The sequence below is a fragment of the Pteropus alecto genome, unplaced genomic scaffold, assembly GCF_000325575.1.
Source record: "Pteropus alecto unplaced genomic scaffold, ASM32557v1 scaffold61, whole genome shotgun sequence".
Lineage (NCBI taxonomy): Eukaryota > Metazoa > Chordata > Mammalia > Chiroptera > Pteropodidae > Pteropus > Pteropus alecto.
Genome location: NW_006434835.1, coordinates 1,345,933 through 1,358,846, shown reverse-complemented (window position 1 = coordinate 1,358,846; position 12,914 = coordinate 1,345,933). Strand labels below are relative to the sequence as shown.

General features: G+C 62.9%; 1 protein-coding gene across 1 annotated transcript in view; it reads right to left on the bottom strand.

Moving 5' to 3' along the window:
* The window catches only part of TRAPPC12 (trafficking protein particle complex 12), a 35,569-nt gene that overhangs the window by 1,586 nt on the left and 21,069 nt on the right, over positions 1–12,914 (bottom strand). Inside the window, exons 8-11 of the mRNA XM_025045785.1 lie at positions 8,646–8,718; positions 6,286–6,359; positions 3,029–3,127; positions 81–181 (exon numbers count right to left, since the gene is read on the bottom strand). Of these exons, the coding sequence (XP_024901553.1) occupies positions 81–181; positions 3,029–3,127; positions 6,286–6,359; positions 8,646–8,718 (347 nt within the window). The remainder of the gene's footprint in view (positions 1–80; positions 182–3,028; positions 3,128–6,285; positions 6,360–8,645; positions 8,719–12,914) is intronic.

The window sequence follows — 12,914 nt, the reverse complement described above, 5'->3', positions numbered from 1 at the left end:
GGACACGGGTGCGGCCGCGGCCGCACCGCCCGCTGCTGAGCGCCATCAGAGGCGCGTCCACACGCGCGCACAGTACGCACCTGTTCATTAAAACCATTATTTTCCCCTGCAGTCCGTCCAACTTCTGTGTTACTTTCTCCACGTCTTGAAAATATTTTTCTGCTGTCTTAATGTCACCGATCTGTTTTGACAAAATTACTGAGTCAGTTCAGGTGACAGATCTACCTCCACACAGTTCCCTAGAGTCACGTTAGGGTGTGGAGACGTTTACGTGGCAGGCAGGGGAGGACTCTGGTGACCACTTACTAATTATTATTGCCTTAACAGGAAGCAAAACACAATTTCTTGAAAATATTTTTCTGCTGTCTTAATGTCACCGATCTGTTTTGACAAAATTACTGAGTCAGTTCAGGTGACAGATCTACCTCCACACAGTTCCCTAGAGTCACGTTAGGGTGTGGAGACGTTTACGTGGCAGGCAGGGGAGGACTCTGGTGACCACTTACTAATTATTACTGCCTGAACAGGAAGCAAAACACAAGATATCGCGGATGCTGCCATCCCCACACCAGAAACGAACCTGTGAATACCCGTGCCTTGCTAAAAAGTCGTCGTTTTTAGAAGGAATCCTGGCAAGGCTGCACAGCGTTAAGTAGATAAAAACAAAATGAACGACCAAAAAAATGTAACATTTACACGTTGGTGTAACGTGGCAGACCGCAAATCAGTAAAATGAGAGACCATCAAGCTTAAAAATGTCATAGTCTCATTTTGATTGAATAATACGGAATTCTACGGAAAAGAAAAACAAAGCAAAACCGAGCCCGCGTTCGTCGCACGCACGGAGAGCCCAGCTCCCCACCCGGGGGCCCAGGCCGGCTGGTGCCGACGGCTGGCGTGTGCCCGCGTCACCATCGCCGGGAGAACCACGGCGGCGTTTTGTGGAGGGGGATTCAGGCCTTTGGGCTTCAAGTGTAAGGATGGGAGTCAACGGCCTAAGGCTTATGAGACGTGGAAAAAAAGAAAAATACTCTTACGACAAAAACTTGCACAAAAGGGGTCGGTGAGACACAGGCCTGTGTCCCGGGCTGCGTACAGGGAAACTCTGAGTAGTGACACGTCACGGAGGCAGCAGGGACCCTGCGAAACCCTGTCCTTCATCCCGCGTGATCCCACTGGAGCCGGGCAGGAGGCGTAGGGAGCTGGCCTCCCGCTCCTGCAGGCCCCGCTGCGGTCCCCCAGTTCCCCAGCGCCCTGCCGGGGAAGCTGGCCTCTCCTCCGGCGTCAGGGCAGGCGTGCTGCTGGCCCAGCAGCCACGGCCTGCATCCCTGAGGGTGGACTTCTGTCCAGCAGTGAAGCCACTGCAGCCATCACCTGCCCCCGGCACGGCCCCGAGGGAACTGGGCTCGGTGTTTGGTGACAAGTGACGCCCTGGGTATACTGAGATTGCTGGAGTAACAAATGGCCCTGGAGTCTCGTGTCTTAAGCCAGCGTCCGTGAAACGGTAGCTAACGTCATGGGGTGCAAGGAGGGCAGACCCCCTCCCGGCAGCCGACGGCACCCGGCACACAGTGAACATACAGGAGGAGCCCTGAGGAGAGAGGTGTCTGCGCGGGGCTCCCCTCCCTCGCGGACTCCCCTGCGGGAGGTCCCCCATTTCCCGCAGCAGGTTCGCTTTAGCTGAAACTCCCTAACAGGCGCTGCTGTTTGCTGCCAGCACACTCAGCGGCGCCACCGCGAAGGACAGGCGTGCTGAGCCCTGGGCGCGCGCCGGGGACTGACAAGGGCTTCGCCCCCGGACCTGTACCTCTGACTGCAGCCCGTGAGGTGGCACTATGCCGTTGCCGTCGCTATCTGGGAGGGAGGCTCGGAGGGCGGCACCCGGCCCGGCCCGCACGCCACAGACCCGCAGGCTGGGCTCCCGGCCTGCCCGCACGGCCCCAGGCCACGCGCTGGCCTCGGGCAGCCAGGCAGGACTGGCCCTGGGCCTGTCTTAGGGAAGGTGCCAGGGAAAGCTTGGACGATTCTTTGCCCCCTACTGATTTTTCTGGTGATCAGAAAGTAGGTTTACATCTTCATAATTATTAGAATGTAATTAGGATTTAAAACCTGACTGATTTTCTAAGAGTCATAGGCAGCTTAAACATTTAAATATGAAAAGGCAATTTAAAGTATTGCAGAATATCTAGTAAGCAAACAGATAAATAAACCCCAGCTAGTTATCTGAGGCAAAAAGATAAAAAGTGAATGGACTAATGGAGAAAAAGCAAAGATGAACCAGATTATAAACGTAAAAGGAGAAAGAACTGCAGGTAGGAACGAAATTGAAGATTATGAAAGACAACTGTGCTTTACTGAACTCTACGCAAATACACGTGAAAACACAGAGCAAACAGGTGATTTCTAGGACACTCTAAAACGGTCCCCGGAAACAGAAAAGCTCGCGGCACGGAGCACGCCCCACGCCAGGTCCCTGACAGTGAGTCACGGAGACGCCGGACGCTAGCTTGGCGTCTCCTCAGTGAGGGACGCAAACCTCCCCAAACACCCCGAATTCTGCGGAGAACAGAGAAAGCAGGAAAGCTCCTGACTTTCACGCAGACAACCAGCGCCAAACGCCTGACGCTGCGGAGAACAGAGAAAGCAGGAAAGCTCCTGACTCTCACGCAACCAGCGCCAAACGCCTGACAAGATGCTCACGCGCTCACACAGCCCAGAGACCAACGTCCCCGTCACTGCGAATGCAGATGGGACAGGCGCCTCCTTCGGGGTGATTGGTCCGTGGCAGGAACTGCACACGTGCGCCACGACAGCGGGGACGGTCCCTGAGGCACGGGGCCCTGGCTGCTCACTGCCGCTCCGCTGGCCTGGGCGCGTGTTCGGGCCACAAGAGCCGACGCTCTCCGTTCCCTCAACTGTTTCTCCTCTGGGGCAGAGTCTCCGCCACCTCGGCGGCCCCGACGTCACTGTGGGTCGGCAGCGACCACCCTGGGGTCCCCCATGGCTCACGTGCCCGGGCACCACCCACCTGAAGGAAGACGCGGCCGATGCCGCTGAGCAGCTGGGGCTCCTGCTGAGGGAAGTACTGGATGACGGAGAGGTACGCGTCCACGGCCAGCACGTAGTCCTGCGGAGAGAGGGGACGTCGCCCACCGGTGTCACGTGGGCCGCGGGCACGGCCGAGTCTGCAGGGGCACCTTTCCCTAACCTAGTCTCCCCAAAACCCCAGAACATGCTTTCCTTTCTTTTTCCTCCTATGTTCTCAAGCTCGTCCAAACTGGAGCCAGAGGGGCCGCTTTGCTAACCGGGATGCTGCCAAGACAGACGACAGGGAAAACTCCCGGTCAGCAGGACGGGGGAGTCTGGCACCCTCGAGTGCAGCTCATCACGGTGAGTTTCACCCGAGACACAGGCCACGAGGGTTGGCAGCACCTGTCCTGTGCCCCCGTGGGCTACCGTCACTGCCGCCCGTGGCGGGGCCGTGCTGTAGCCGGAGCCGTCAGCGTGCACACGTGTGTGTGCATGAGCGTGAGCACGCGCTGAGACGTCTCTCAGGGAGGAGGCAGTGACCCCGCTGCTCGGTGGCTGGTCAGGGGACCCGGGGAAGCTGAGGCCTGGCTGGGTCCGGGCTCCAGCCCCTCTGTGTTTCTGGGGGCGCAGGGGGCCCCTCGGAGCATCTGCCACACTGGGAACCCCCCGCCGTAATTCAGCACGCCCCTTACTGTTGCTTCAGGGGTGAGGAAGGGCAGTTCTGACATTCTTGTGTGATTGGGCCACGCCCGTGAACACGCTGCAGATCGGGGCCGCACAGAGCCACAGAGGGGTGTGGAGGGTGGTGACGTGGCCGCTCCTGGCCAGCGAGGCCACCGCAGCGTCCGTTCCAGGACGGCTTTCCCGGCAGTGTTGCTGCCTTATCTTTGTTTCAGAGTCAAGGCCAAGAGTCAATGTTTTCAAAGATAACTGGATCCAGAAGGGACAGTTTTGAAACACTGAGCAGTGGTCCCGGGGGGGACTTCTCGCATGTGGATGTTAACACACAGCCCTCCCGGGCAGCTGCTCCGGGCAGCCGCACACTCCAGGCCGGACGTCAGACAGGAGGCGGGGCAGGGCTGTGGGGACACGCAGCCCTGGGGCGGACCCTGGCCTGGGAACCGAGCCGGACTGTGCTGACCGTGTCCCCGGACGGTGTCCTTCCTGAAGCGGCTTCTTTACTGCAGCTGCGGGGAACACGGCCGCGCTCAGGCACAGTGGCCAGTGGGCTCCGCAGAGGGCGCCTGTGACCTCTGCAGTCACGGGGGTCTGGCTCGGACGCAGGGCAGGGGCGGCCTGCCTGCAGGACAACCCTGCTTCAGCCGGTCTCCGCCCTTTCGTCAGCAGCTCCACCTGTTTGGTGGCTGTGAAATTAGGTAAACAGCCATTGCACGGTCCCTGAGCTGACGTGAGGGGCAGGGCGGGGGCATGTGGGACGCTCGGGGCCCACGGGAGGCCGGAGCGCACGCAGCTGAGTGGCTGCCAGCGCGGGGCCCTGGGCTGCTGTCTGGAGAGTGGAAGGCGAGAAGGCGGCGTTCACACGGTGGCCGTGGAGTGACTCCCGGGCTGGGTCCGCGCGTGGCCCTGCCCCCCAGTGTGCCGCGCGCAAATTCGGGGCTGCGGCCTAGGAACGGGTTTCTTGTCATCAAAAACTTAAATGAACATGGATTTCACTGTCACGGAAATGTTACTCGGAGTAATTAAATGGCTGATTAAACATCCCGTTGCCAGTCCGCACACGATTTGATTATCGTGGCGCCTCGTGTATCGGCCGCGCTGCCGCAAAGCCAGCCAGGTGGCAACACGAAGCTCATGCCTGTGGTCGCCTTGACTGCAAAATTTTTCTTTTCACCTGATGAAAATGAAAGACTAATCTAAAGTTTCACATTAAATCACACTCGCCGTCGAAGTGTTTTTCAAACACAACGCTACGCTCTGTCCTGAGTCCCAGCGACACGGAGAAGATGCGCGTCTGCTGCCTGGCGGTGGCTCAGTGAAAAAGCTTCGTCGTCCCACGAGTTTCTGTTAACGTGTCTTAAAGTGCAGACAAAACCCGGCAGTGGAACAGGGAACAGACAGCGTCCCTCCAGAAGCGTCTCGGCCCCAGGGCCGATGACACGTCAGCCCTGTGAACTCACTCTGTTCTTGTTGCTCTGTGTGAGCCCGTGGATTTCAGGCAAAGGTGACAGTGGCCCCGGGCTGGACAGCGGGTTTCAGAGCTGGCTATGACTGATCAGCAGTGGAGGAATGGCTTGTTTGGAGGGGCAGAGGGGACAGAACCACCTCTGTCCTGCCCACTCAGGAATGTGGAGGGCACGGCAAGGTCACGCTGTACCCCAGTGTCATACACTACAGGGTGCACAGAAGGCAGGGGCCGCCAGGACGGAGTGCACGATGCTCAGTGCTGGCCGCTCCACGCAGGTTCCGGCCACACCTGCTGGCCTAATGGACGAGCCGCTGTGGCTCTGAATTCACACCTGCACCAAACCCTCCCCGGGGGCCAGTGTGTGCAGCGCAACACCCAGCCGCCCCGAAACAGGGGACCCCGCAAGTGCACTCGCCCGCCCAGGGCGCTGTCTGCCCCGCCCCATGAACACCGCTCGGGAACGCCCTTGGGCTGTGTGAGCTGCTCCCTCCTCCAGCCCCGAGGGGTCAACAGCACTGCTCCCGGTTGTGGCTGACTGACCCCTGCAGCTGCCGACCGCCACCAGCTCACTGCAGGCCACCCGCCCCGGGCCGGAGGAGAGCCAGCTGGGGCTGCGGGTTTCCCGCCGAGGGAGAAGCCGAGACTGCTGCCCGAGCTGGGGAGGGGAAAGGCTGGGAAAGGGGGGACCGCCGCCCCGGTTCAGCCGCCCCGTCTCGGTGGGTGAGCTGTGCCCTCAGGGGCGGCGAGCCCTGGGCGGTGTCCTGAGAAGCAGGTCTTGTGGGGAAGCCCGTTCCCAGATGTCATAAGCATCAATCGTCAAATCAAATCCAGACAAAGAAAAACACCGTCCGTGAGCACAGAACACAGGACGCCTTTCAGGGATGGAATTCAGACCAAAAAATGGAGAGAAGTTGCAGAGAGAAAGGGCATGAGCGATGATCTTAATTAAATCATCTAGACCCACCCATGAAAACCAAACTTGACAATGAAAAGTCCCCGTTCTGTTGAACTCTCAACAGCCCCTGAGCGGGTCAGCGAGCTCCCTTGGGCCGACCCACCCTCCACGGGGGTCCCTCGTGTGCCCGTGAACCCTCCCAGGCCGCACGCACCTTCATCTGCAGCAGGCAGTTTGCCACGGAGCAGGTCACGCGGCCCAGGCGGGCCCGCCACAGCTGGATGGAGGCTGGGGGAGAGGGGTGGCGGTGAGCAGCGCGGTCAGGCCCCCCGCCCTCAGCCCTGGTCAGTCCCGTGAGCTGCCTACAAGGTCGCTCTGTCCCTACAGCCAGGCCCCCCTGGGTGCGCATGTGCTGCCCAGCACGCGCCGTCAGCCAGGGCTGCGTCCCCAGCACCAGCCCCCGAGAGCGTGGGGGCCCTGGGGACGTGTCGCCGGCCACAGGCCTCCCCTGCCCCCTGGGCCCGCACGCTGAGCTCACCGGCTCCAGGCCTCAGCTCCTGAGCCGTGTGGACGGAAACGAGAAGGGAGGTCAGCGGGAAGAGGCACAGGGATCAGAGGTCACGAGCACGTTCGCGTGAGGGAGAATCGAGGCTGCCTCCCGCGGAGCGTGTGCCCGGCGGGCGTGCCGTCCCCCCAGAGCATCTCCAGAGCCCGCTCGGGCCCGCACGCTGAGCTCACCGGCTCCAGGCCTCAGCTCCTGAGCCGTGTGGACGGAAACGAGAAGGGAGGTCAGCGGGAAGAGGCACAGGGATCAGAGGTCACGAGCACGTTCGCGTGAGGGAGAATCGAGGCTGCCTCCCGCGGAGCGTGTGCCCGGCGGGCGTGCCGTCCCCCCAGAGCATCTCCAGACCCCACAGCCCACTGCCTCCCCCACAGCATCTGTGCACTGGTCCAGACTGGCCGTGGGCCTGCCCTGTCCTCCTGTGGCCCCACCTGTCATCGGCCACCTCTCCACTGATTCTCAGCCCGGAAGTCCCCCGGGAGCTGCCCTGGGGTGAGGGGAGGGCTGACGCATGGCTTCCTGCGTGCGCCGTGGCTGACCTCTATCTGTTTGGCATTAGGATTACAGAAGCAAGGTCAGCTGTGAAGACCAAACTGATTCTAAGCCTTGTATTTCGTCGATCAGTGAACTGAGGTGCAGGGAGGACACAGGGATGTCCACCCTGACCCCGGCCCCACGCTCCTCAGTCCTCTGCTCCGTCTGCCCCTCAAGCGGAGCCCGAGGACCCGCGAGCACCAAGGGACCGGGGAGAGCGGCGAGGCAGAAGGTGGAGAGACCTTGTCGGGTCCGATGGCGGTCTGCTCCGTCCAGCTGATGAGCACGTCCTGGACGTGTCTGAATGGCGAGAGCTGGGGGACCTGCCTGCATCTGACCTGCCCGCTCAGTGAAGGGACTGGCCCTCCGCTGCCAGGACCAGGGGTCACTTCTGAGATGACGATCGCCTAGAGATGACGCGTGCTCTTGCAGCACTCAGGAAGAACACAGAGAACGTAGCTGTCGCGATCGGGAACTTCGCTCTTCAGCTTTCAGCAATTAAAGACGTTAGCGGCTAGCGCTCCATTTTTCGTGATTGCTGACCGAGCGTCACGAGTCTCGGGGAGCTGAGACGCTGGCGGCCTCTGGTCTGCTCTGCCCGGCTGTTCCCTGCTTGCCCTGCAGGCCGGTCTACCTGGTGTCCGGTGACCGGCCGGCCTCCAGGAATAGCCACCTGAGACCTAGCGACTGCCTGCTCGTTCCCACTGACCCGGGCCGTGGGAGCCGTGACAGGGACAGGTGTGGGAGCGTCCGGCCAGGGTGAGTGGTGCTGTGCCTCCTCTACCTCGTCAGCTCGCCTGCAGTGACCGCACTGAGAAGGACGCGCCTTCAACGCCGGCAGTCGCCGGGATTTCTTAAAGGACGCTGCATCTAGGGCGTGAATACGGCCCCGTGCTGCTGGCCACCAAGGGCGAACGTCTCTGGCCCTGCTGCTCCCTGCCACCCACCCCACTTCCCACAGCCACGGGCATGGGGGTGCGCCGGGCAACCCGCACAGCGTCCACCCCGGTGCTCTGTCCTCAGGCCACACCCCTGCCCTGGCCCCTCGGTTTGCCTGCGCAGTCCATGTGGCCAGCAGTCACTAAGAGCCCACTCCGAGTCGGGTGCACAGAGGGAGATGACCAGCCCCTGGACTGAGGTGGGGACAGGGAGCAGGACAGGTGCTATGTGGATGAGGAAATGGGGGCAGTGGGCGCCCACCCAGGGCCACCCCTCCCCTGCACCGCGCCCACCGCACCGAGGAAGCTCATTGTCCTGGCGGCACCCAGTGCGGTGGCCCCACCCGCCCAGCTCCTCAGGTCTAGTCTCGCTCTTCAAGGTCGACAGCACCGAGCACGGGGCTTGGTCCCCGACAAGGAGCGAGCGAGCGCGTGCACGAGAGCAGGGCCGCAGTGTGGACTGAGGAGAGAGGGAACGAGGCGGGGAGAGACGCCGGACCTCTGAAGAACCGGACGGCCCTTCCGCGAGTGGCCACCGACCTTGCCTGTTCTCTGGCGTGATGGTGCCCGCGCTGCCGTCCTCCGCCAAGCCTTGCTCCAAACGCGCGAGGATCTGCGGGGTGAGAGCAAGACCGACGTCACGCAAAACGGGTTTGCTCCAGGCTCCTCGTGAGGCGTTGCAGGGAACAGCTGTCTCTGCGGGGAGCCGATCCGCCCGGGGGCGTGGCACCCACAGACACACACTGCAGATGGCGGCCGCCCAGGCTGTGAGTCGCTGGGGCCCGAGGGCAGGACGTGGGGTCTGAGAGCACAACCAGCCACAAGCAAAGAGCTCGGGCGACTCAGGGCGGCGGACGCTGACTGCGAACATCGTGAGGGCGAGGTCAGTGCCCGCCTCTGCCTGAGCCTGCAGACCCTCCCCACGCACTGACGGCCTCCAGGCCACCTGCCGTCTCCAGCCTGGCTGAAGGGGCGGGGGAGGTGGCGTCTCAGGAGGAGCTGGTATCTGACCGCGGCTGCAGTGCTGCCGGTGGCGGTTCTCTGGTTCCACAGAGCACACAATGGGGAGCGGCCGGGAGCAGTGGCCGGGGGCTGGGACATGGCTCTGGACGGCCCTGTTCCGTGTCAGCGGACGGTGTGCCTCAGCCCCACCACCAGGGACCGGGCACGGCCTGCACAGGTCTGGGCAGCCAGCATCGCTGCAGCCATGCGGACGACCTTCAGCGTTCTGGACGGCAGGGGAGGGGAGGCCAATGGTGCAGAAGTCACACTGGGCTGGGTTTTGGCTGCGGACAAAATCGCACACCTTGAGCGAGCACCCCGCCTGCCCGACCGCACACAGAACCGATGCCACCTCCTCTCCAGCAGGGTGTTGAAAGGCAACTGGCAGCCAACTCACATCCAGAGCGAGCAAAACCCACGCTGTGAATTCTGTGCGGTCAGGGGCAGGAGGGGCGGGCGTTCTGACGGGTCACGGACGCCTGGGCAGATGGGTTACCGACATCCTGGGTTCCCAGCAAAGTTCGGCAGCCCACGAGGAGTGCCACGTTTACGCCCGTCCCGGAAATCGTGGAAGCTGATGCGCGCGTGTGCCTGGGAGCTGCAGCTCAACCCCACACGCCCGCTGTGTGCCCCGCGCTCTGCTCTCCCGAAAAGCTCCAGGCAGCACCAGTGCCACGGCGACCTGAGCACCACGGCCGTAGGTCAGCTCCAGAGGCTGAGGGGCAGAGTTTATGCAGAGGCACCCAGCGTACAGACCACGGGGGCCGGCCCAAGTCCAAGGCCCTGAGCATTCGCTAGCGCCCTTGACTCCAGACCCGGGTGAGGCGGGTCTGCCCAAGAGCGGCTCAGATTTCTCTGCTAAGTCCTGGGGCCTTCCCGACCCCACCAGTCTCCTGGGGGACCTTTGAGAAAGAGGTTTTCCAAGCCACCTAAGGGACACTAAACACTCCCCGTACCAGGCCCTAGGCCGAAGCCAGAGAAGCAGGCCAGAGGGGGCGGCGTCCGCGGCTCGGCCGTGACCGTCACGTGCACGGGACGGGCACTTTCAGTGGGGCGCGTTTCACTGTCCTCGGCCCCATTACACCCGAACGAATTCCCCGAACGGTTCTGACTCGTCACCCGCTGACTCAGACGCCAGAGAAGCCCAGTCCCTGGGCGACCTGATAAAGATTGTGAGCGACGCCCGTTAACACTGCGCCCCAGGCACACCCGCAGCGTCCCTCCACCTGGGCTTCACGCTGAACACGCTGACTCGCCACTGCGGCGACTGTCCACGTCGGGAAATGGTCTGCGGGCGCCGAGCGCTCCCGCTGGCTGCCACACAGGGAACCGGCACTCAACGGGCTCGGCCGCCCGCTCACGCCACCCGCTGCACCCAGCCCTGGCTGTGCCTGTCCTCTGCCCCACAGTCCTCATCTGCTTTTCCTCAATAAGAAAAAAGCCTGATCACAAAGCTAACACACACAGCGGACAAGACTCGGAAATAACAGAATGACCTTTAGCCCCGTCACCCACACCGCTAACGCACCAGCGCGTTTCCGCTTGAGTGCGGAGGTCACGTGGTGATCAGAACTCCGCAGGCGGCCTCTGAAAGTCCGTACTGCGCCTTACACACGTCCCATCTCACGGCCTGGGGCTGCGACGCGTGCGGGAACCCCACCAGACGCCTCCCCACCTGGGCCTGGACGGCCGCGTCCCGGTGAGGACGACGCAGATTGGAAAGCGGGGACCCCTACGTCGGCACGTCCCCCACGAAGCCGGTGACAGGGCTCAAGGCTGCGGAGAACGCTGGCCTGACACCTGACAGGGCTGAGTATGCCGGTGGCGAATGTTCTGCCCACACCGACCCCCAGCTGTCCCCGGGCCCCTCCCACACCCCGCTCTGGCTGCCACCGAAGGTGGCTTCTTTCCACCTGAGAAACCCACGCGGAGACGACCCGGCGGGGGCTCAGGACACTGAGTTGGGGTGAGTGTGGGCACGTCCCAGGAGACCCGATGGCCTTCCACTGAAGGACGGAGCCACGTCCCCTCCCCAGTCTGACGCTGCCACTCCCGACCTCCAGCCTGGAAAAGCCGCCTTGGGGACCAGCAGCGGGCACCACACGGGCAGTGTGAACGGCGGGACGGGTGGGCGGATAAGGGCCAAGTGACCACTCTTTCTGGAAACGGCCCCGGCTTTGCAGACTGCCCTTGAATTAAGCACCTTAGAGCAACGTACAGGCTGGTGGCCAGTTGGCGGCCACTGAGAGCAGCACCAGCGCCGGCCTCTTGCCTGTTCCAGTCCCCTGAAACACTCAAGGGGGTGGTCTGGAGTGGCTTGGCTCAACGTCCACCACCAGATGTCATCAGGCAGTCACGCCTACGCGCCCAGGACTGAAGTTCAATGCCGCCACCTGTGGGTCAGGCAGGTGGGGACGGGGTGCAGGTCGAGGGAGGGAAACCGTGGGAGGAGGGACTGACGGATGGCTCTCGACTCGTTTCCTGCCCACAGGGCTCCGTCCGCAGGGACGAGTCTGCCGCCCCTGTCCTGCCTGAGACCGACTTCCGGCAGAGGCAGTGCAGTGGGCACACCGTCCCGGCACGGCCAAGGCGAGCTGCAGGACCCAGGCTTCCAGCGCCACGGCCCGAGGCCTCAGGGGACGCGCCGTGCGGGGGAGAGGGAGGGCAGAAGGCTGGACTCCACAGGGCGGTGCGTGGTCCAGGCTCCTCCTCCTCCGTGGCCATGCCCTGGTGGCATGGAGCCCGAGGCTGTGTCCGTGTCTGGCGGTGGGGCGCCAGCGCCTCGCAGAGCTGTGGTGAGCACTGGGGGGGTGATGACGGGGGTGTGGAGCCCCGAGCCCGATACGGCGTGGGCACCGAACGCGTGCTGACGGCGAGCCTCGCCGCCGCCACCTCGTCACCCGCCTGGCCCGTCGGCACGCCGAGTTCGGAGGACTGCGTTTGCACTTGGGGGCGGGCGTGCCAAGTGCACTGGAGGGTGCAGGAAACTGACCACCCAGGAGCGGTCTCAGCTGAGGGCGCACGGGGTCCAGGGGTCCAGGGGTCCACGTGTGGCAGCGCGAGGGGAGCACACGGTGAAGGACACAGACACCAGATTACAGCGCTGTGCCCGAGACTCACAGCGTCATCGACCAACGCCCCATCCATAAGTACGAGGGCGTGGACCGCAGAGCCAGGCGTGTGACACTGAGCGAGCTCGTCGGCCTCTCTGCATCTCCTCTCCTCGGCAAACTGGGGTACTGACCACTGAGTCACAGGATGAGCGCCCGCTGGGGCGAAGCCGGGAAACTCTGAGCCTCGCTTTTCCCTAACAGCACTAAGAGAACGACCCGGTCTTCTGCTGACGCAGGTTCGCTGCCTTCCACGTAACTCACTGCACGACCCCGGATGACTCAGGGACCGCTCCAGAGCCAGCCTCACGAGGGCGGCTGTCGTGACGCGGCGTCACTGCTTTGACTCCGGAGCATTTTAAATCGTCCTCTTTAAACGCTGCCCCGCGCCCCTGTCTGGCGCCAGGCAGATGCTCACAGAACCGGCAGGAGCCGTGGCGGCCTGGCGTGTGCCACGGCCTCACTGGCGGCCTGGACGCAGGCTCGGTGCGGCTGCTACGCAGCAGGAAGGCAGAGGAAGCCAGAGGAAGCCTGCTGCACCTCCCAGTGACACCGAGGGAGGGACCCAGGACGCGGATGCTGCCCAGACCATCCGCGGCCGCCCAGGATAATTCCAGCGAGGAGGCTGAATGCCATGCTTACGAGGGGTCGGGTCCCCCGTCTTTCGAGAAAGGAAGCGGTGGCGGTGGACGCTGGG